Source organism: Pezoporus flaviventris, unplaced genomic scaffold (genome assembly GCF_033815535.1).
Source record: "Pezoporus flaviventris isolate CSIRO_AGI_PZ_B2104156 unplaced genomic scaffold, CSIRO_AGI_Pfla_v1 ptg000045l, whole genome shotgun sequence".
Taxonomy (NCBI): domain Eukaryota; kingdom Metazoa; phylum Chordata; class Aves; order Psittaciformes; family Psittacidae; genus Pezoporus; species Pezoporus flaviventris.
The window spans coordinates 1,591,253-1,614,929 of NW_026892593.1; the positions used below are offsets into that span (position 1 = coordinate 1,591,253).

Genomic DNA, 23,677 nt, shown 5'->3' on the forward strand with positions numbered 1-23,677 from the left:
CGTAGGGGAGCCCCGAGCCCCCTGGCCCCACAGCCTTTATAATGGGACCTTCGGTACCCCTCACACCCCTGGGATGGGACCCCCACGATCCCCACCACCCTTGGGACAAGGACCCCCAACCGCCCTTGATCCCCAAGTCCCTGTGATGGGAACCCTTGAGACCCCATAGGGTCCCCGTGACCCCCCAGTTGACCCCTGGGATATGCCCCCCAAGCCCCTGTGGGAGTGTGTCCCCCCATGTGGGACCCCCAAAACCCCTCCGCATCCTTCTCCCCGCGGTTCTCCTCCGCGCCGCCAGTGGGCGCTCTCTCCCCCCGGCCTCCTATGTGTCCCGCCCCCTCCTGCACTGCGCGGTCCAAGATGGCGGCGCCCCGCAGCCGCACGGTGCTGGTGCGGGGCCTGCCCGCGGCCGCCACCGACGCGGAGCTGCAGCAGCTCTTCGGGAGCATCGGGCCCCTGCGGCGCGGCTTCGTCGTCACAGAGAAGGGTCCGGGGGGGCTGGGACCGGCGGCTGGGGGAGCTGGGAGTGAGGTTTGGGGTCTGGGAGACCCGGAACCGGGATCGGGGGTGCTGAGAGGGGCCAAGACTGGAGTCTGGGGGGCTGAAAGTGGCTGAGACCGCGGTTTTGGTGTGCCAGGACTGGGGTTTTAGGATCAGGAGGGGGCTGGGACCAGAGTCTGGGGGATTGGGGGGGGCTGGGAATGGGGTTTGGAGGGGATGAAGGAGACCAGGGGAAGGGAGGAGGGCTGGGACTCGGCTATGGGTATGGGCTGAGGGGCTTCAAGGGGGCTGGAGAAGGGGATGCGGCCGAGCTCTGGGACCAGGGTTTTGGGGGGCCGAGTGGCCTGGGGCTGGGGTCTGGTGGGTGCTGAGCAGGGCTTGGACCAAAGAGGGACCCAGAGACAGCATTTGGGGTGCTGGGACCAGGGGCTGGGGGGGGGGGGGCAGGACCAGGGTTGGGGGGCTACAGAGGTCTGGGACCAGGGTTTAGGGATGCTGCTGTGTCCTGAGACCTGTTTATTGGGGGGGTCCCAGAGGACACTGTGTGGCAGGAATTTGGGGGGGACAGGATTTGGGGGTCGTGGGGACCCCCAGAGCCATTGTCTAGGACTGTTGAATGGGGGGGTCACATTTGTGACCCCCAGTTTGGGGATGCCAGGAAGGGGGTTCAGGAGGGGCAGTATTTGGGGTGTCAGCACTTGGCTCCCCCTTTCTCCCCCCGTTGTCCCCCCCAGGCACCCAGAGGAGCCGTGGCTTTGGCTACGTCACCTTCTCCCTGGCCGAGGATGCCCAAAGAGCCCTTGAGGAGCCCCCGCCATGGGGCAGCCATCGCCTGACCGTGACTCCCGCCCGGCGCCGGGGGCAGAAACCCCCCCGGGGGGGGGCAGTGCAGGAGGCAGGAGGTGAGAGGGGGTCCCCGGTCCTATCCTGCACCCCCAGAGGGGAGCTGAGTATTCTCAATGCCCATTGCCCCCCACAGGGAACCCCCAGCAGGCGAAGCAGCCCCGGCCGGCATCCAGGAAAGCACGTTTGATCGTCCGCAACCTCAGCTTCAAGGTCTGGGGGGGTCTTGAGAGAGCCTGGGAGGGGTGGTGGGTTTGGGGACCACCAGTTCACCCCCTGCCCCCCACCCCCAGTGCTCAGAGGAGGAGCTGAGGGATCTCTTCTCGCCCTATGGCTCTGTGCTGGAGGTGAACATCCCCAAGAAGGCAGGTAAATCCCATCCCCCCTGCCTCATAGGGGTGGGTTTTGGGGTGATGCCCCCCCCCCCCCAAAGGGCAGGTTGGATGTGGGGGGGTGCTGGGGGGACTTGGAGCAGCATGGGGGGGTTCGGAGCAGCATTCCAGGCTCTCGGCAGATGGGAAGATGCGAGGATTCGCCTTCGTGCAGCTCAGGAACGTGCTGGAAGCAACCAAAGCACTTCGGGGGATGAACATGAAGGAGATTAAAGGTTTGGGGGAGCGGAGGAGGAGGCTTTGGGGGGTCTCTCAGAAGTGGGGGGTACTCATGGGGTCCCCCCATGTTCCTTTGCCTCCCCAGGGCGGCCGGTGGCTGTGGATTGGGCTGTGGCCAAGGACAAGTACCAGGCAACAGAGGGGACCCAGGGTGAGGGTCCTGCACCCCATAACCCCCCTGAGCACCTCAAACCCCACCCTGCGCACCCCAACACCCCCCCCCCCAGGCCTGACCGGGGACCCTCCCCCGAGTGGTTTTGGGGGTGTTTGAACAGCATTGGTGGCCTTTGTGGGGGGCACTGGGGGTTACTTGGGGTGATGGTCACTGCTGGTACCTGGTGCTGTGCAGGGGGCAAGGAGGAACCTGGTGGGGGTGGAGAGAAGAAGGAGGAGGAAGAGCAGAATGAGGAGGAAAAGGAGGAGGAGCAAAAAGAAGAGGAAGAGGGAGAAGAAGAGGAGGAAGAAGGTGATGATGGAGGCAGCGAGGATCACAGTGAGCAGGAGAATGAGGATGAGGAAGAGGATGATGATGAGGAGGATGAAGGTGTGTTCTGCTCGGGGTGGATGAGGGTGGCAGTGGCTGGGTTAGAGGAGGGTGGGGGAGCTCCCCTTGGATTGAGGGGGCTCTTCTGGGGGTCTAGGGGTGGTTCCTCTAGGATTTGTGTGCTGCCATTGGGCTTGAGGGGGGTGGTTCCTGGCGATCAGGGGGAGTTTCCCTTAGGGGGCTGCCAATGGGTTTGGGGGTTTCCCCAGTAGATCATGGGGCAGTCCCTTGGGGGAATCCCTGGGGGTTTGGAGAGGACTCCCCTGGGATTTGGGTGCTGCCATGGGGGTTTGGGGGGGGTGGGATGTATCCTGGGTGTCTGGTGGGGTTCCCTTGGACTGGGGGGAGGGTCCTCTTGTATTGGGGGGCCTGTCCTGGAGATTTGGGGGGCGTTTCCCTGGGATTTTAGAGGTTCCCTGGTGATTGAGGGGACTCCACTGGGATTAGGGTGGGAAATCCCGTCGGGATCTGGGGGAGGTTTCCCCTTGGATTGGAGGGGGCTCCCAGTGGATCTAGGGGGTCTCATCTGACGAGTTGCCCCTGGGATCTGCGGGGTGCTACCCAGGGGTCTGGGGGTGTTTCCATGGGATTGGGGGTTCCCCTGTAAGTATGGGGGGGGTCTCCCCATTGGATTGGGGATTTCTCCATGGGATTTAGGGGGGTTCATGTTGGGGTCCAGGGGGGTCTCTCTGAGGTTCTGGGGCTCTTCCCACGCTGGGGAGGTTCAGCAGTGCCCCCCCAACCCCCCTCCCCCATCCATCTCCAGCTGTGAAGACACCTAAAAAGCGCTGTGGCCGGGGGGGTGCCCCCCCGTCTGATGTGGGTGAGGGCAGGACCGTGTTCATCAGGTGAGCGCTGCAGTGCAGGGGGGAGCACACTTTGGGGTCCTCCCTGCCACTGGGGGGGGGTCACTGTGGATGTGGGGGGCCCATGTCCCCCCCTGACAGCCACTCCTGTCCCCCGTCCCGTCCCCCCCCCCAGGAACCTGTCTTTTGACACGGAGGAGGAGGCACTGGGCACACTGCTGCAGCGCTTTGGGGAGCTCAAGTACGTGCGAGTGGTGCTGCACCCCGACACCGAGCACTCCAAAGGTAAGGGGGGGGGGCACTGGAGGGGGGAACCCCCTTTGTTTCCCCCCAGTAACCCCCTTTCTGCCCCCCAGGTTGTGCCTTCGCCCAGTTCCAGACGCAAGAAGCTGCCCAGAAGTGCCTTGATGCGGCTCAGGGCGATGGGGAGGTGAGAGGGGGGACAGGGACCCCCCCGGGGGATGAGAGACCCCCATAGGTGACAAAGGGACCCCCTTGGAGTGATGAGGGACCCCCTGGGTGACAATGGGTTCCTTCCTGGTGGCAAAAGCAGCGCCCCAAGGCAGTAAAAAGACCCCATGAGGTAACAAGGAACTCGCATAGATGATGAGGCCCCCCCCCCCCCAGGGTGACAAGGGACCTCTTCAGGGCAATAAGGACCCCCCTTGGGGTGACAAGGACCCCCATAGGTGATGAAAGCCCCCCCAGGATAATAAGGAACTCCCTCAGGGCAACAAGGGACTGCCCCCATTTAACAGAAAGACACCTTGTGGGGTGACAACCCCCCAGAGCAACAATAGGCCCCCCCCCCAGTGCAATAAAGGGCCACCCCAATGTGACAAGGGACCACCCTAGGGCAATAAGCAACACCCTAGGGTGACAGAGACTCCCAACAGGGTGACAAAGGACCCCTCCCCAGGATGTCAAGGAACCCCCATAGGTGACAAAGGGCCTCACAGGGCAATAAGGGACCCCCCAGGAGTGACATCGGGGATTGGAGCATCACCATCCCACCCCTGTAGGTTCAGGGGTTACCTTTGGGGCCCTCTCCATTCTGGGGGTCATCCCCCTATTGTGGGGTTCCCAATGGGTTCCCACCGGTGCAGGGTGGGGGCCTGCGCCTGGACGGGCGCCTGCTCCGCATGGACCAGGCCGTGACCCGCGAGGAGGCGCGGAAGCTGCGGGGCTGCAAGGAGCCGAAGCCAGCGGGGACCCGGAACCTCTACCTGGCGCGGGAGGGCTGTGAGTGGGGACCCCCAAGCACCCCCTTACTCCTGTGACCCCCACTTTGTGCCCCCCAGAACCAGCTTTTTGTACCCTAACCCTCTCTGTGACCCCAAATCCCATTATTTTTCACCTAAATCCCTGGGCTTTACATCCCCAAACCCCCTTTTGTTGCCTCCCCCATATCTCCCCCCCCCCCCCCCCAACTGCTCTTTTGCCTCCCAAATGCCCCTTTTTGTTCCCCTGAGCCCCCTTTTCCCCCTTCAGAATACCCGGGGTTTGCCCCTCCCACAACCTTCTTTTGGTCCCCCTAAACCCCCTTTTGCCCCCTCTTCCTTTTTTCCCCCAAACCCCTCCTATTTGGCCCCTGGAACTGCCTTTTTTGCTCCCCCAAAACCTTTTTGACCTCCTAAACCCCATTTTTGACCCATCCAAACCCCATTTTTTGGCGCCCCCCAATCCCTTTTTCTACTCCTGAACCCACTTTTTGCCCCCCCCAAATCCCCTTTTGAGCCCCTCCAACCACCATTTCTCTTCCCAAACCTCCTTTTTTACCTCCCCAGTCCCCCTTTTTGCCTCCCCCAAACCCAAACTCCTTTTATCCCCACCCCCCATCTCCCTTTTTAACCCCCCAAACCCTTTTATTCCTCCTGCATTCCCCCCGCCCCGCAGTGATCCGGGCCGGGACGAAAGCAGCTGAGGGGGTGAGCGATGCTGACATGGCCAAGCGAGCTCGGGTGAGTGTGACCCCTGCAGCACCTTGTGTGTGTCCCATTCCCCCGCCCCCTGTTTTGGGGTACCACGGGCCCCCATGACCCCCCCTGACCCCCTCAGTTTGAGGAGCTGAAGGCGCAGAAGCTGCGGGACCCCAACATCTTTGTGTCGCGCACCCGGCTCTGCATCCACAACCTGCCCAAGGCCATCGACAGCACCCGCCTGCGCCAGGTCCTGCGCCGCCTCCTGGGGGGGGGGGGCAAGGGCCCCTGCATCAAGGAGGTGGGACCCCCCCCCCCCCAGGGATCCCTCCATGTGCTCCTGTGTGCTGGGGCCTCACTGGGAGAGGGGTTTGGGGGGGGGGGCAGAATCAGTGGGTGTCCCCCCTGTGTTCTCTCTGGGGTGGGTTTGCAGGTGCATGGGATGTGGGTATCTCTCAAGTATCCCCCCTGTACCCTCTGGGGGAGGTTTTGGGGTTGCAGGGGATGTGGGTGTCCCCCTCTTTGTGTCCCCCCCCAGAATTCTCCTACGGTCTGTGTCTCCCATGGGAGTAGGTTTGCTGGCAGAGGCAGTGTTCATCCCCCATGTGTCCTTTGTGGGGTGGGTTTTGGGGTGCAGGGGAGGTGGGTGTTCCCCCAGTGTGCCTCCTGTGTCCCCTGCCATGTGCTCCTGTGCTCTCTGTCCCCACTGGGGTGGGTTTTAGGGGTGCAGAGGGGCTTGGTGTGTCTCCCCATGTCCCCCTATGTCTTCTCTGAGATGGGTTTTTGGGGGTACAGAGGCTCTGGGTGTCATCCCCCCCCAGTGTCCCCTCTCGGCGGGTTTGGGGGTGATGGGTGCAGAGGTAGTGGATGTCCTTCCCCCCTCATCCATGTCCCCCCAGTGTCCCCTGTGCTCTGTGTCCCCCCAAGGGTGGGTTTGGGGGTGCAGCAGCTCTGGCTGTCCCCCCATGTGTCCGCATCTCCCCCCTGTCCCCCCCGCCCTGCAGTGCCGGGTGATGCGGGAGCAGCGGGGCCAGGGGCAGTCTCTGGGGTTCGCCTTTGTGGGCTTTGGGACGCACGAGGAGGCGCTGGGGGCCCTGCGCAGCATCAACAACAACCCCCGGCTCTTCGGGGCGCACAAGGTGGGGGCACTGCCGGGGGGGGGGGAGGCGGAGGGGGCGCTGAACTCCCCCGGGGCATCCACAGCCCCCCAGACCCTGCACTTTACCTAAGGGGGCTTAAGAGGTCCTGTCTGTCACCAACCCCCTGCAGCCTTATAGCCCACCTCAGTACCCCAATATCCCCCTTGCACCCCAATAACCACCCAGAGCACCCGTATAACCCCCCTCACCCCTATATCACCCTCAGCATCCCTGTAAGCCCCCTGTAACCTTAATCCTTCTCCACAGCACCTCTGTAACCCTCTAGCACCTTTATTGCCCCCCTTTGCCCCTATAACCCCCTGCACCACTATAACATCCCATCGCTCCTATATCTTTCCCAGCACCCTTTTACCACTCACAGCACCCCTATATCAACCCTCCACACCCCTGTAATCCCATCCAGATCCTTACACCCACCACCACTTAGCCCCCCTTCTCCCTGCACCCCTGTGCCCTCCCAAGTACACCCCACCAGCAGGGCCCCTCCATGCCCTCCCACTCTGCCCTATAGGGCCCCAAGGGGGTCTCCCCATGTGCTCCCCCATCTATCCCCCCAAGCCCTAGGTGGGTGCCCCGCATTTGTGTGTCCCCCATTCGTGTTCATCACCCCATTCATATCCTGTCCCATTGATAATTCCCCCATTCATCACCCCCATTTACCCCCCTGTTCATTCCCTCCCATTTATCCCCCCTTCACCCCTCCTTTCACCCCCCCTTCACCCCCATTCCTGCCCCACAGCGCCCCATCGTGGAGTTCTCCCTCGAGGACCGGCGGAAGCTGAAGCTGAAGGAGCAGCGAACCCAGCGCAGCCTCGTGGGTGCCCCCCACCCTTTTGGGTCACCCCCTTCATCCCCCCATCCCCATTGCTCACCCTTTGCCCCCCCAGCTCAAGCTGAAGCAGATGCAAGCGGCGGCAGCAGCAACCCCCGAACCGGCTGCACCCCAGAAGAAGCCCCACGGGGAAGAGGGGTGCCCTGAAGGGGGGCAGGACCCCCAGGCCCCCCCTCGGCCTCCCGGGAGCCCCCCCAGCCCTGGTCCGGGTTCCGCACGGATCCGCACGCGGGGAGGGTGACGCTTCCGGATGGGTCCACAAGGAGGAAGGTGCTGGCGCTGCCCTCACACCGTGGGCCCAAGATCAGGTATGGGGGGGCCCCTTCTTCCTTCCCCCCTTCCTCTTCCTCTCCCCCTTCATCTGCTTTCCCCTTCCTTATCTTCCTCCTCCTCTTCATTTTCTTCCTTCTCTTTGTCACCTTCTTCCCTAATCCCTCCCTCTTCTTCCCTCCTTCTTCCTGCCCCATTGAGGGATCCCCATCTTCCCCCTCCCCTCCTGCGCCCAAATCCCCTCTGGGTGCTGGTTGGCAGCACCCATGGGGGTATATTGGCACCCAGGAGGGTACTGAGCACCCACGGGTGCCCCTTTGCTCCCTGCCCCCAGGAAGCGGGACAAGGGAAAGGTGAAGCCCGCCCCCAAGCAGAAGCAGCCTAAGGCCAAAGCCCAGAGGAGGAAAGAGAATCACAAGGTTCCCCCCTCCAAGGTAAGGACTCCCCAACCCCTCCATGTGCTTTTGGGGTATCATGTCCCCCTAACTGTGGGTGCAGGGGGGGGGTCTCCTCACCCCCTTCCCCTGGCCCTGCAGCCCCAATGGGACTGGATGGGTGGGGGCATGGATTTGGGGATCCCCATCCTTCTGTGGGGATTGGGGGCAAGTTGGGGACCCCCATCCTTTACCCCCTTGGATGGGTGAGGGGCGGGTGCTTGGGGACCCCTGTGCTGCTCCCTATACCCATGGTGGCTCTGAGGGGGGTGATTTGGGGACCCCGCTACCTCGGGTATAGGGGGGCATGACTCGGGGGGGGGGGGGGGGGGGGTTGGAGACCCCCACCCTTCCCCCCACCTCATGTGGCATTTGGGGCTCCCCCTTTCTTGGGTGGTTGGATTGGGGGTGTGGGCTTGGTAGCCCCCATGTCGGGTGGGGGTGGATTTGGGGTGATGGGGGGGGTTTGGAGCCCCCCATCTCACCCCCCCACCTCAGGCTCGCAGGGAGGGCCCTGGGGGAGCTGAGGCCCGGTTCAATGCCCTGGTGGAGCGGTACAAGAGGAAGATCCTGGGCAGTGACCCACACACAGCCAAGAGGAGCAAGTGGTTCGAGAGCTGAGACCCCCCCAGCACCCAGACCCCCCCATGGGTGCTGCTCCCCCCACCCCCCCACACTGTGTAAAAGTATTGAAGTATATTTTAATATAAAGCTTTTGGAGGATAAGATAAAAGGTGCCCTCAGGTCCCTGTGTCCTCTCGTGTGCCCCTCCCACCATGTGTCCCCTTATGTGCCCCCCCCATCACCTTTCATGTGTCCTTGTGTCCCCTCTTGTCCTTCCATGTCCTTGTATCCCCCCACATCCCCCTGTGCCCCTTCCTGTCCCTGTGTCCCCCAGTGTCCCAGTGTTGGTGGCTGCTGAACCCCCCGGGTCTGAGTCAGCTCAAATGTGACCTCGTGTGACCCCGTGTCCTGGTGAGCCCCTGGTTCAGACCCTGCTTTGGGGTCCCTGCACCAGGCGGGGGTTGGGGTTACCGGAGCAGCTGCTACCGTGGTTGTTGTCACCATTGTCACCATTGTCACCATCCACATGGGCATTCAATCAGAAGAATGAATAATTCTGTGATAATTCAATATAACAATAGTAACAATAGTAAAATGATGATAAAATAAGAATTGGATAATAATTCAAGAGTGGCAATACTAGTAATAACAATGCTAATAATAATGTGATAATGAAAATATTGGGCATTCAGTTATAACAACAATAAAATAAGGATTTAATACAAATACAATAATGATGCCCTGGTAATAAAATAATGATAAATAATTCAATGATAAAAATAACATTAATAAATTACAAAATGAAATAATCCACTAATAACGATAATTAAACATGAATTCCATGATAATAAATTAAGACTTTCATAGTTAATGCTAACAGTATTTTAATTAATAAAACTTCAGTACTAATCACTAATTGTACCTAAATCAGAATATAATAAGAAGAATTTGGTCATAGTTTGATACAATAATAGCAATAAAATGGGAAAATATTAACAGTAAAATAATGAATTAATAAATAGTGATAGAGTAACAAAAAATGATGAAATGGCAATAAACACTAAAATAACGATATGGTCATAAAATGACAGGAAAATAATTAAATATTAATAAATTACTAAGAAAATAATAAAATAGTAATAACAGTAAAAGGACAAGAACATAAGGAAATAGCATAAAATAACAGTCAAATAATGAAATATTAATAAAATAGTAATAAAATAAGAGCAATCACAGCAGTGTGTCCCGTACCCCCCCGTGTCCCATTAACAGCCTGGGTCCCCCCTATGTGTCCCCCTGTGTCCCCCACGTCTGCCCATGTCCTCCTCATTAAAAGCCCGGGTCCCCCATGTCATTCCATGTCTACCCCCCCCATTAACACCCCATATCCCTCCATGTCCCTCCCCATTAACACCCCATGTCCCCCTATGTCCCATCTCTCCCCATTAACATCCTGGCTCCCCCCTATTGTCCCCATATGTTCCCCCTTTATGCCCCCCATTAACACCCTGGACACCCCCCCCCCCTCCATCTTGTGCACGTCACCACCCCGGGTCCATGTCCCCCCCCCCTACATGTTCCTCCCCCCGTTAACACCCGCGTTCCCCCCTTGCCCCCCCGCTAACATCCCATCTCCCCCCCCTCCAGTCCCCGCTCCAGCGCATCGAGGCAGCGGCGCAGCCGGGCCAGGGTCACCCCTGCCGCCGTGTGGGGCGCCTCTGCCACGGCGGGGGGGCGGGGGCGGCGCGGGGGGGGGCGGTGGCGGGGGGGGGCAGCGCAGGAGTGCGCCCATGGCCCCCAGCAGGTGCCGCAGCGTCTCCAGGTCCGTGGCCACCTGCGCCAGCGGCGCCGCCCCCCGGCGCCCCCTCCCGGCAGCGCCCCCAGCAGGCGCTGGAAGAGCTGCAGGCGCTGCCCCATCGCCCCCAGCCCCGGAGGGGGGGGCGGCCCCTCCAGCACCGCCCCCAGCCCGCGGATCTGCACCCCCAGCGGGAACAGCTGTGGGGGGACACGGGGAGGTCAGCACCCACAGACACCCCCACACAGACAACCCCCGCCAGCTATGGGGGTCCCCCACCATCCACGTCACTGACCCCCCTCAGCTTCTTCAGCCTTGGGGACCCCACATCTGGGCATGGGGATCCCCCCTCCCAGCATCTACCCCTTGGGAACATCCCTATCCAGGGCATAGACACACCCCCCCCGCCAAGCCATGGGGAACCGCCCCTGGGAATACCCCTCCTCCCAAACGAACTGTCCTTTGGAACCCCCCAAATCTGGGCCCAGAGACCCCACCACCACACACAGCCATGGGGACCCCTCCTGGAGACCCCGAGTTTGGGCACAGAACCCTCAGCCATGGGATCCCCTATGGGGACCTCCTATGGTGACCCCCTATTCAGCATCCCCCCCCCAGGGGACCTCCAATCCCTGCCTCAAAGCACCCCCTAAACCCTACAGCCATGGGGACCTTTCTCCTGGGACCCCTAGTTAGGGCACAGGGACCCCCTATCCAGCATCCCACCCATGAGGGTCCCCAATCTGTGCCTCAGAGATCCCCCCCCAGCCGTGCTGTGCCCCCCCCCCCCCCCCCCGAGACTCCCAATTTAGGCACAGACACCTCCCCCTCCTTCTATATCCCCCCCTCTGCCCCCCCCCATCTCCCCTCGTCCATTCTGCGTGCCCCCCATGGGCTACCGTGAGGCTCCCCCCTCCCCTTTCCTGACCCGGGGCCGTCTTGGGGCCCCCCCCCTCACCTGCAGGCGCTGGAGGCGGGTGCTGAGGGTGCGGATCAGGTTCTTCGCATCCACCCGCACCCTGTCCAGCCCCACGGGGCGCCCCGCTCCCGCGGGCAGCCCCAGGCACAGCAGCGCCCAGAGCGGCGCGGCCGGGCCCCACATGGCACCGGCACTGGGACACGAGGGGGGACCCAAAACCTGCCCGAGGAGCCTCGGGGGGGGGGGGGGGGAATGAGAGCGGGGAGTGAGCCCCTGGTCGGGGCATGGGGTCGGGCACGTAGGGAACACATGGGGATGGGGGAGGACAAAGGGGGACAAGGGGGGGATAGGGAGTGAGGGGAGAGATGGAGACAAGGAGGGGATACGGGGGTGGGGGAGATACGGGAGGTGTCCCCCCCATGGCCTCTGGGGTCCCGTGTCCCCCCACTCTGCACCCCACAGCGCTGGGGAGTCCCTTGGGGTGGTGGCCCTGGGGAGTTGTGAGGGGCAAAGTGGGGGTGTCCTGGGGTGGTAGGGATGTCCCATGGTGGGGGTGTCCCGGAAGAGGGTGATCCCAGAGGCAGATGTCCCAGGACAAAGGAACTGCCATAGGAGGGTGTCCCATGGGAGCAGTACCCAGGGACAAAGGGGGTCCTTGGGGAGGAGGAGGGTTCCACAGTGGGGGTGTCCCTGGGGTGGGGAGGTCCCGGGACAAGGGGTGTCCCATGAGGGGGTGTCCAAGGAGAATGGGGGTCCCATGAGGGGGGTATCCCGGGACAAGGGGGGGTCCTTGGGGAAGTGGTATCCCACAGTGGGGGTGTCCTGGGGTGGGGAGGTCCCGGGACAAGGAGTGTCCCATGGGGGGATGTCCCAGGAGAATGGGGGTCCCAGGACAAGGGGTATCCCGGGACAAGGGGTGTCCCTAGGTGGGGGTGCGAGGGATCCTCCCCTTACCTGGCTCGCCCTGAGGGTCCCGTCCAGTCCCGTCGGCGGCTCCATCTCCGAGGCCCCCCCTTTATAGCGGAGCGGGGCCGTTGCACAACGGCGCTTCCCGGCCCCGCCCGCCCCGGCCCGACGGCGGCCGTGTCCGTGTGTCCGTCCCTGTATCCGTGTGTCCACGCGTGTGCCCGGGGGTCCGTCTATGTCCGTCCATGTGTCCGACGGGGGATGCAGCAAGCCGGGGGATCCCGAGACACAGCGATAACGGGGGGGGTGCCGGGGTCATATGGAGGATCGGGGGGGGGGGGTGTGTGTAATTCCCGGGGATGCACGGGAGGGGATCAACCCTAGGACACAATGACCACGGGGAAGCCGGAACACAGCGACAATGGGATGGCCCTGGGGATAAACCGAACATGGTGAGGGGGTCCCGGAGACACATGGAACACGAGGGGACGGGGGACGGGATGCACCGTGGGAGTTGTCCCGGGGCACAGTGAGCACGGGCGGGCAGGGGCACACGGAGCACCGGGCAGGGTCCCGGGGATGCACGGAACACGATGGAGATCCCGTGGATGCACCGAGAGCGGGGGTCCCGGGACACAGCAATACCGGGGGAGGAGGGCGGTCCTGGGGACATGCGGAGCATCAGAGAGGAGTCCCCCAGGGACGAACCGAACATGGGATGGGGGGCCCGGAGATGCACCGCGTGTGGGGAACGGGTCCAAGTGAATATGGGGGCGTCCTCGGGATACCCCGAGCACAGCGGGGAATGTTGCGGGGGTCACATGGAGCACTGCGGGGGGGGGCGGGACACAATGAGCACGGGGGGGCCCGGGGATACCCCGAGCACGTGTGTGTGGGGGTATCCCCAGGTGACCCTGGGGCACTTCCCACCCCCGACACGACCCCGCCCCACCGCGTGCCCCACAGCGCGCGGACGCGTCCTGCGTGTCTACGTGCCCGGCTGGAACCGCCCCCCCCGTGTGCGTGTGCGCGGTGACACATCCCCGCCTGCAGCGCCGTGCACACTCACACGCGCCGCGAGCTCACACGCGCCCTGGTGCTCCATGGGACACCCCCCCCCCCCCCCCCTCCCCGGGTCCGTCCCTCCTTGGCCCCGTCCTGCCCCACAGCACCCAGCGTGGGGGGGGGGGGCACACACGGGTGTGAGCACACGTCGGGCAGCGCTTGCGGCCGGGCACACGCGGGTCTGGGCACACTCGCGCACTCACACATCTGGGCACGCTCGTATCTGGGCAGACGCACGTCTGGGACAGGCGGGTCTGCGCCCATGCGCATCTGGACACACACGCATCTGGGCACGGAGATCTGGCACATGTACACCTGGGCAGGTGGGATGGGACGGAGATAGGGATGGGGGATGGGAATGGGGATGGGATGGGAACGGGGACAGGAATGGGGATAGGGTGGGGGTGGGAATCGGGACTGGGATGGGATGGGGATGAGACAGGGTCAAGGATGAGGATGGGGATGGGGACCGAAATGGGAAGGGGATGGGACAGAGACAGGGATGGGGATGAGGCCACAGATTGGGTGGGAATGGGACTGGGACCAGGATGGGCTGGGTGCAGGATGGGGACAGGGGCAGGGATGGGATGGGAATAGGGCTGGGATAGAGATGAGACAGGGATGTGGACAAGGACGAGGACAGTGACAAGGACTAGGATGGGCTGGGGACAGGGCTGGGGGACAGAGTCGGTCCTAGCTGTCACCAAGAGCCCCATCAGACCGTCTGCACCCCCATGGGGGCACACTCCTCCCACCCCCCGGCTCCCTATACCCCTGTCCCCATCCCCGGGGGCCACCCCGGCCACGGACCCCCTCAACAGGGAAGTCCCCAGGGGCCGGGATTCGGGATCCAGCGCCAGGATTCATCCCCGGGGCAGGCGGGAGCTGGCAGCCCCCATCCCGTGGGATTCTCCCTGTGTCTCCCCCGCTTCCCGCTGTTATTTTGGTGCGGAGCCACCCGGCTAATTCCTGGATATTACGGGCTGGCTGGAGCCGCTGGGATTGCCGGCAGCCCGGTGGGGGGAGCCCAGCATTCCCAAGGGATCCTGCGGCCAGCCTGGACTAGCACCCACATTCCTGGCGGTTGGGATTCACCCCGGCTTGACACCGGCATCACCACAGGGTCCCCATGGGGACACGGGGACGACATGGGGACATGGGGGAACATGGGGATATAGGGATGGGGGGGACATGGGGATACAGGATATGGGGATGTGGGATATGGGACATGGGGGAACATGGGGATATGGGGACCATGGGGATATGGGGACATGAGAATATGGGGATATGGAATATGGGACATCGGGATATGAGAGGACATGGGGGGGGGGCGTGGGGATATGGGGACACAGGGATATGGGACATGGGGCATGGAGCCCACCCCGGAAGGGGCTTCAAACCCAGATCAAGGGGGCTCATGGGTGTCCCCAGAGGTGCCTGTAACCCGGGGGGGTGCTGGGTGCTGTCTGATGTTCCCAGACCCGGGGTGGGGGGGACAGGACATGACACAGCTGGGGCCATGCGAGGACGGAGATGGGGTAGCCCAAGGGGACAATGGGGTTCACTGCAACACCCCAGCGATGAGCGTCTGCCTGCGAGTGCCCTCAGGCTGCCGGGGGGGAGGTCGGGGTGCCCGGGGCGGGGGGTGACAAGGACAGTCACCACCACCGGTGCGTTGCCGGGCAAACACAGCTGCAGTCCTGCCAGGAACCGCGGGTCAGTGCCCCAGGGCTCGTGTCACCATGGCCTGACACCCCCGACACCATCACCATGCCCCCCGTCCTGCCCTGCCCTCCCAACACCGTCACTCGTGTCCCCAGTCCTGTCCTTGATCCCTGTTCCCCCCTAGGCATCGATCTTGTCCCCGGTTCCTGTCCCTGACGCATCCCTCCCACTCCGTCCCCAAGCCCTGTCCACCCGCCATTGCTCCAACTTTTGCCCCCAGTCCCTGTCCCCCTCCAGCCACCATCACTCGTGTCCCCCAACCCTGTCCCCAGTCCCTGTCCCCCCGCAGCCATCACCTCTCTCCTGCACCCAGACCCTGTCCCCCTCACAGCCAGCTCCTGTTCCCAAGCCCTGTCCCCCATCCAGCACCACTCGTGGCCCCCAACCCTGAACCCCCCCAGCCATCACCATGCTTGTCCCAGGCCCTGTCCCCTGCCAGCCACCATCACTCATGTCCCCAAGCCCTGTCTCCAGTCCCTGTCTTGTTACCCAGCAACACCCATGTCCCCAAGCCCTGTTCTTTATTGGCGTCCCCACCTAGCCAGCATTCTTCTCGTCCCTAAGCCCTGTCTCCCCTCCATCCATCATCCCTCATGTCCCCAGTCCCTGTTCCCAGTCCCTACCCCCCCCCCCAGCCACCATTGCTGCCACTCCTGTCCCCAGTCCCCATTCCCCTGCAGCCACCATCACCCTTCTCATGTCCCCAGTCCCTGTCCCCCCAAGCCACCATCACTCCCTGTCCCCAAGCCCTGTTCCCACCTGGCAGCATCACCCCCATGTCCCCAGTCCCCACCAGCCCCTCCACTCCCCTCACTCCATTCCCTGGGTGCCACCAGGGGGGACAGGGCTGCAATAATGTCCTCAATGTCCCCATGTCCCCCCTGGCTGCCCCAGGCTGAGTGACAGAGCTGGGCTTTGCTGTGGGGCACACATGTGTATATGTATGTAGATGTATGTGCATGTGTGTGCATGTGTGTGTGCAAGCTCCACATGAAGCCCTAACAAGAGTGTTGCTATGGTACTGGTAACTGGGCACCCAAACTGGGAGTGCTGGGATCCAGCATGTGATACGGGTTTAGAGGACATGGGTGGGGGACAGGGACATCGGTCACAGTGACATCTACCATGGAGTCACTATCGGTCACAGGAGATGGTGCTGGGGACAGGTGTGATGGTGTGAAGGGACACACGGCCATGGGGTGCTGCTGGAGACGAGGGGACAAAGGAATAAGGGGACAATGGGGACAGGGGCCGAGGGAAGGAGGGGATATATGGATATGGGGCCAAGAGGATGAGAGAACAAGGGGACAAACGGATAAGGGTATGTGGAGGACATGGGATAAGGAACATGGGATGAAGGGACATGGGGCCAAGGGGATGTGGGGCCAAGGGTCCTGGTGGCACTTTGGGCAGTGCCACAGCCGTTTGTGCTTCTCCCTGTGCACATGGGGTGTCCCTGGCCCGTGCTGGTGTGTGCATGGTGGGGGTGCAACACAGGGGTTGTGCACACCCATGCGCACACTGTGGGGCTGCACATCCTTGTGCACCCTTGTGCACGCTTTGGGGCTGTGCATCCTTGTGCACACCCTGTGCCCGTGCACCCCCTGTGCCCCCTCCAGGGCTGTGCACCCCCATGCACAAGAGCCCCGGTTGGTGCCCATCCCCTGCCCATGCTGACACGTGGCTGCCCCACCTTGTCCCATGCCCATGAGCTGCCGACGTGCAACCCCCCCCTGCCGTGTGCCCCCCAAGCGCCACCCGAGGGTCCCAGCGGCCTCGTGACCCCCCCGTGCGCAGTGTCCCCTCTGTCCCCAGGGGGTTTGGATCCCCCCGGCGAGCGGGTCCCCCGCGGATGCTTTTTGGGGTAAGGGCTTCCTGAGTGCCGCGGAGGGGACAGCAAGCCCAGACCGCAAAAAGACCCGAGAGGGACAGTGGGACACGACACGCACGGACACACACGGACACGCATGGACACGCATGTGAACGCACACGTGTGTGTGCCCGTGGAGAAGGGTGCCTGCCCAGTGCGGCTTTGAAGCAGCCAGACCAGGGCTAGTGGCCCGGAATCCCAATGGGTGCAGGAAATGAAGAGCAGGATCCAAATGGTGCAGGGAAGCATCAAATCCTGTTGTTGCAGGCAGGGAAGTGCAGGATCCAGTCACAGGGAAGTGCAGGATTTGGTCGATGCAGGCAGGGAAGCACTGAATCCCCTTTGGATGCAGGCAGGGGTGCACAGGATCCCGTCAGATGCAGGCAGGGAAGAGCAGAATCCCATCAGATGTGGGCAGGGTAGTGTAGTGTCATGTTGGATTGCAGGCAGGGAAGCACAGGATCTTGTTTCATGTGGGCAAGAAGGCTTAGGATCACATCTGCTGCGGACAGGGAAGCACAGGATCCCACTGACTGCAGGCAGGGAAAATGATGATCCCGTTGGATGAAGGCTGGGAAGTGCAGGTTCCCATCACCTGCAGGCAGGGAAGAGCGGGATCACATCAGATGTAGGCAGGGAACTGCAGGCTCCCATCGACTGCAGGCAGGGTAGCACAGGATCCCAATGAATGCAGGTGGGGAAATGCAGATTCATATCAGATGCAGGTGGGGAAGCGCAAGATCCCATCAGAGGCAGGCAGAAACGAGCAGGATCCCATCAGCTGCAGGCAGGGATTGCGGGATCCCAGTGGATCCAGGCAGGGAAGCGCAGGTCAGTCCCTCCAGGCTCAGTTTCAGACATCTGAGGCCCTCGGGGTGCCAGTGTCCGGGTGTCCCATGGGGAGCATCTGGCGCTGACAGGGCAGGGATGCAGATCCCGGGGGCAGCTGAATAAGCAGCTTCTGGAGGCTGGAGTCCTCACCTTGTGTCCATGGCCACCTCCGTGCCGCGGCCACGTCTCTATCCTGCAGTTCCACCTTCATCCCATCATCACCTCCGCCCCACAGTCACCTCCATCCCATGCTCATTTGGTGCGCTGTGCCCATGTCTCCATCCCACACCCCCATCTCCACCCCATGGTCACCTTCATCTGCCCCACGGCCACGTTGCCATCCCACAGGGTGACAGTGCAGATGGCACCTTACAGCACCATTCCCCATGCTCCCATGGGTGGCAGCACCGGGGACCCCATCACCCCAAAACCTCCCCAGCCGGTTTGGGGGGATGGAGGGGTCATCACGGGGGTGGGTCTGAGACCTCCCTACGTCACCACGAGGCTCACAGACAGGTTTTGGGGTCCAAAACCCCAAACCCATGCCCCTCCCCCCAAGCCCCCTGTGGTGCTGAATAGAGCCTGGTGCAGGGACCCCCCCGGGACAGAGGGGACAGGGAGGGGAGATACTAATGGGGTGCAGGGGGGACACACGAGGGACCCCATGCAAGGTGGAAAGGGGAGTGTGGTGTGGGGTGCTCAGGGGGATCTGGGGTGGTGTGGGGCAGGTATGGGAGGTCCCGGGAGGGGGGACGACGACTCGGGGGTGACAGTCGGGGTCTCGGGGTGCCGGGGTCATGCAGAGGGGGGGGACCGGGGTCCCGGGGTGCTGGGGTGGGGGCTGTGTCTGGGGTACTGGAGTCCTGGAGGGGTCCCGGGTCCTGGAAGATGGAGAGGGTGTCGTGGGTTCCCCGAGACTGGGAGGGGGGGTCTGGAGGCACCTGGGTGCTGGGGGGTGGTTTGCGGGTCCGGGTCACCCTAGGGTGCTGCGGGGGGCGGTGGGGGTGTGGGCACGGAGGTTCCCGAGCTGCTGCGGGGGGGGGGTCCCTGGGTGCTATGGGGCGGAGGTGCCCCAGGGTGCGCGGGCTCCCTGGGGTGCCATGGGCAGATATTGGAGTGTCCCCCCCATGCCCGCGGGATGGGGGGGGCCTGGTCACGGGGGGGGTTGGGGATCGGGGGGATCCTGATGTGTGCCCCCCTCTCCTCCAAGGTCCTACCTGCGGCTGCCGCTGCGATGGAGGGGGGCGGCCACGGAGCGGGGGGGCCCCGGCGCGCGGCGGTTGACCTGCATTGACGTCACTGCGTCATCAGGGTTCCCCTGGAAACACGCGAGAGCTAAAAATAGACCGGAGGGGGGGGGGGGGGGGGGAGGAAGAGAGGCTGGGAGGAGCATGGGGGGGGGGAAAGCGGCTGTTCCACCCCTGCCCCCCCTTCGGTGTCTGCGGCTCTTCTGGGGACAAAGGGACAAATATGGGGACGAGACCACCCCAACCCCCATGGGGACAACCCCCCACAGGGGATAACGACAGGGGGGCCACGGTCACGGGTGTGAGAACGGACATAGTGGAGGGGTAACGACACCGGGGGGGGGCACCCACCCAGGGGACACGGGGACGTGGGGGCACCCCCAATGTTCGTGTCCCCCCCGCTGAACACTTGCGTACCCCGGGGGGGGGGGGGGGGGGGGGCGGAGGTGTGATGCCCCGGGGACAGCGGGGCAGGGGGGCACAGGGACCCGGGGAAGGCGCTGCGCCGGCAGAGCCACGCCCCTACTTGGACAGGCCACGCCCCCTACTATGGCCACGCCCCCCCCGCGCACTCGGGGCAGAGGGAAGGACCCGGGGGGACTCGAGCACGGACACACACACACGTGTACACACGTGGTGCACACTGCACACACACACACACACGTGTACACACGTGGTGCACACTGCACACACACACACACACGTGTACACACGTGGTGCACACTGCACACACACACACACGTGTACACACGTGGTGCACACTGCACACACACAGACACATACACACGTGTACACACGTGGTGCACACTGCACACACACAGACACATACACACGTGTACGCACGTGGTGCACACTACACACACACACACGTGTACACACGTGGTGCACATTGCACACACACACATGTGTACACACGTGGTGCACCCTGCAGCCCCCCCCCACACATACACACACGTGTACACACATGGTGCACACTTCACACAGACAAACACGCGTGTGCACACGTGTTGCACACTGCACACACACACATTCACGTGTACACATGTGGTGCACACTGCACAAACACACACACATACACACACGTGTACACACTGCACACACACACGTGTACACACGTGGTGCACATTGCACACACACTCACACACGTGTACACCCGTGATGCACCCTGCAGCCCCCCCCCCCATACACATATGTGTACACACGTGGTGCACGCTGCACACACACACACACATACACATATGTGTACACACGTGGTGCGCGCTGCACACACACACACGTAGCCACATGTGTACACACGTGGTGCACACTGCACACACACACGCGTGTAGACACGTGGCGCACACTGCACACACACACACGTGTACACACGTGGTGCACACTGCACACACACACATACACACACGTGTACACACGTGGTGCACGCTGCACACACATGTGTAGACACGTGGTGCACACTGCACACACACACACGTGTAGACACGTGGTGCACACTGCACACACACACAGACACATACACACGTGTACACACGTGGTGCACACTGCACACACACACACACACGTGTACACACATGGTGCACCCTGCAGCCCCCCCCCCACATACACATACGTGTACACACGTGGTGCACGCTGCACACACACACACACGTACCCACACGTGTACACACGTGGTGCACGCTGCACACACACACACAGGTGTACACACGTGGTGCACGCTGCGCACACACACACGTGTACACACGTGGTGCGCGCTGCACACACACACACACACACACATAGCCACATGTGTACACACGTGGTGCACACTGCACACACACATGTGTACACACGTGGTGCACGCTGCACACACATGCGTACACACACGTGTACACATATGCACTTTGCATGCGCACATATGCACACACAGTGCTAATTACGGGGCTATGCTGGGACGGGTTATACTGGGATGGAGCTGTACCGGGATGGAGCTGTACCGCGATGGAGCTGTACTGGGATAGAGCTGTACCGGGATGGAGCTGTATGGAGATGCAGCTGTACCGCGATGGAGCTGTACTGGGATAGAGCTGCACCGGGATGGAGCTGTACCGGCATGGAGCTGTACTGGGATGGAGCTCTACCGGGATGGAGCTGTACTGGGTTAGATCTGTACTGGGATAGAGCTGTACTGGGATGGAGCAGTACTGGGATGGAGCTCTACTGGGATGGAGCTGTACTGGGTTAGATCTGTACTGGGATAGAGCTGTACTGGGATGGAGCTGTACTGGGATGGAGCTCTACTGGGATGGAGCTCTACTGGGATAGATCTGTACTGGGATAGAGCTGTACTGGGATGGAGCTGTACTGGGATGGAGCTGCACCGGGATGGAGATGTACTGGGATGGAGCTGTACCGGGATAAACCTGTACTGGGATGGAGCTGCACTGGGTGGAGCTGTACTGGGATGGAGCTGTACTGGGATGGAGCTGTACTGGGATAGATCTGTACTGGGATGGAGCTGTACTGGGATGGAGCTGTACCGGGATGGAGCTGTACCGGGATAGATCTGTACTGGGATGGAGCTGTACTGGGATGGAGCTGCACTGGGATGGAGCTGTACCGGGATAGAGCTGTACTGGGATAGAGCTGTACTGGGATGGAGCTGTACTGGGATGGAGCTGCACTGGGATGGAGCTGTACCGGGATAGAGCTGTACTGGGATAGAGCTGTACTGGGATGGAGCTGTACCGGGATGGAGCTGTACTGGGATGGAGCTGCACTGGGATGGAGCTGTACCGGGATAGAGCTGTACTGGGATAGAGCTGTACTGGGATGGAGCTGTACCGGGATGGAGCTGTACCAGGATGGAGCTGTACCGGGATTGAGTTGTACCGGGATAGCGCTGTATCGGGATGGAGCTGTACTGGGATGGAGCTCTACCGGGATGGAGCTGTACTGGGATGGAGCTGGACCGGGATGGAGCTCTACCGGGATAGAGCTCTACCGGGATAGAGCTGCACTGGGATGGAGCTGTACTGGGATAGAGCTGTACTGGGATAGAGCTGTACTGGGATGGAGCTCTACCGGAATGGAGCTGTACTGGGATGGAGCTGTACTGGGACGGAGCTGTACTGGGATATAGCTGTACTGGGATGGAGCTGTACCGGGACGGAGCTGTACCGGGACGGAGCTGTACCGGGATGGAGCTGTATTGGGATGGAGCTGCACCGAGATGGAGCTGCACCGGGACGGAGCTGTACTGGGATGGAGCTGTACCGGGATGGAGCTGTACCGGGATGGAGCTGTACCGGGATGTGTTGTACCGGTACCGGCAGGTGTCGCCGTTTCCCTCTCGTGTCCGTCGCTCTGCGCACCGCCCAGCATCTCCCGGTTCCGCCCAGTCCCGCCCACCACAGCCACAAGCCGGCCGCTTGTCCTCCGCCAGTTCACACTGGTGCCCAGTGAGATGTGAATGGGGATCACTTGGGTCCCCTGACTGGGGACACTGATGCCATTTGGGACACTGGGAACATTGGATCCCCTGCCATAGAGTTCTCTGGTATCCCCTATCTAGTGACAGTGGTGACACGGCAGGACCCAAGGGACGGTCTCACTTCCCTCGGCAGTGCCACAGTGGGGTCTCAGCACCCTCTGTTTGGGACACATCCCCCCCCGTGTTCCTGTCCGTGTGTCTCCCCGGACACCCTCACGTTGTCACCCGCGGTGTCACCCGTGGTGTCCCTGTGGTGGCCGTGTCCCCTCTTGTGCCCTCGGCACTGATGGGAACGGTTCATCCCAGCTCCAATGATGGACCAAGGTCAAATGCCGGAGAGGAACAGACACAGTCAAGACCCCCAGGGGTGATCAAAGACCCCAAGAGCCCCCCCAGATAAAGACAGGCACCAATGAGGCCTCCAGGGACTCTCAAAGACCAGCACCCAGTGATGGACATGGAGCTGTTGGGGTAGGAGCAGCCACCCACATTCCAAAACTCATCCCCCCCATCCCTTCCTTTAATCCCAGTGCTTGCTGGAGCTAATCACTGGCCCCAGCACCAGTGCTCCCAGCTCCTAATAGATCAATCTCAATTAGTGCAGAGCTATAATTAACACCCAGGACCAAAGATGGCCAGAGGGGATAGGGACCTACCCCCAACCCTCCCATCGTGACCATCGATCACCAGCAATGGGGACATTGGGGATGGTGGCACCACCGTGCTGGTGCCCATGGGTGACACTGACCAGTGGCCCCCTGAGTGGCACTGATGGTGGCCCCATAGGGACTGGGACCAGCATTGGCTTGGGTTGGGGTGGGTGAGGGCACCTCAGGGTGCAGGGAGCACCCCCTTTTCCCCAACCCTGGGTCAGGGTGACGGCTGGGTGATGGTTGGGTGCAGGGCTGGGGTCCAGGATGGGCACCAGGGTTGAGGTCCATGATGGGTACTTGGGGCTCAGATTCAGCTCCATGGTTGGGGCCTGGGGTTGAAATCCAGGTCTAGAGGCCACATTTGGGACCCAGGGTTGAAGTTCGAGGTCAGGAGCCACATTTAGGACCCAGGGCTGGGACCAGAGGTCCAAGGTTGAGGTTTAACAACCCCATTTGGGACCCATTCTGAAAGTCCCCAACTGACCCCCAGGTCTGGGGTCCAGCTTTGGGTCCCAGGTTCAAGCTCCATGGGTGGGACCTGGGGCTCCAGGAAGGCCTTGGACCAGACCCTGCACCATCTCCTCCCTCTTCCCTGACCCCTCTCCCCACAGCAGGACACGGTTGGGACCCTGGGACTGCCCCACTATGGAGGAACCCCCTTCCCAGTGGTCACAGCTTGGAGATAGAATGAACCTGGGGGACACCAGAACGGAGAA

General features: G+C 62.0%; 1 protein-coding gene and 1 pseudogene across 1 annotated transcript; one reads left to right on the forward strand and one right to left on the reverse strand.

The window, feature by feature from the left end:
• Positions 1–336: 336 nt before the first annotated feature.
• Positions 337–8,576, forward strand: RBM28 (RNA binding motif protein 28). Its single transcript, XM_061467183.1, is given in 19 exon segments — positions 337–487; positions 1,236–1,403; positions 1,481–1,557; positions 1,638–1,713; positions 1,859–1,951; positions 2,041–2,106; positions 2,305–2,499; positions 3,266–3,347; positions 3,481–3,590; positions 3,662–3,735; positions 4,412–4,547; positions 5,202–5,266; positions 5,364–5,525; positions 6,229–6,363; positions 7,124–7,198; positions 7,272–7,410; positions 7,413–7,524; positions 7,821–7,920; positions 8,419–8,576. Coding segments are annotated over 19 exon segments (2,115 nt in total). The 5' UTR covers positions 337–360; the 3' UTR covers positions 8,542–8,576.
• Positions 8,577–10,104: 1,528 nt separating this feature from the next.
• Positions 10,105–12,322, reverse strand: LOC133276389 (uncharacterized; annotated as a pseudogene).
• Positions 12,323–23,677: the final 11,355 nt, after the last annotated feature.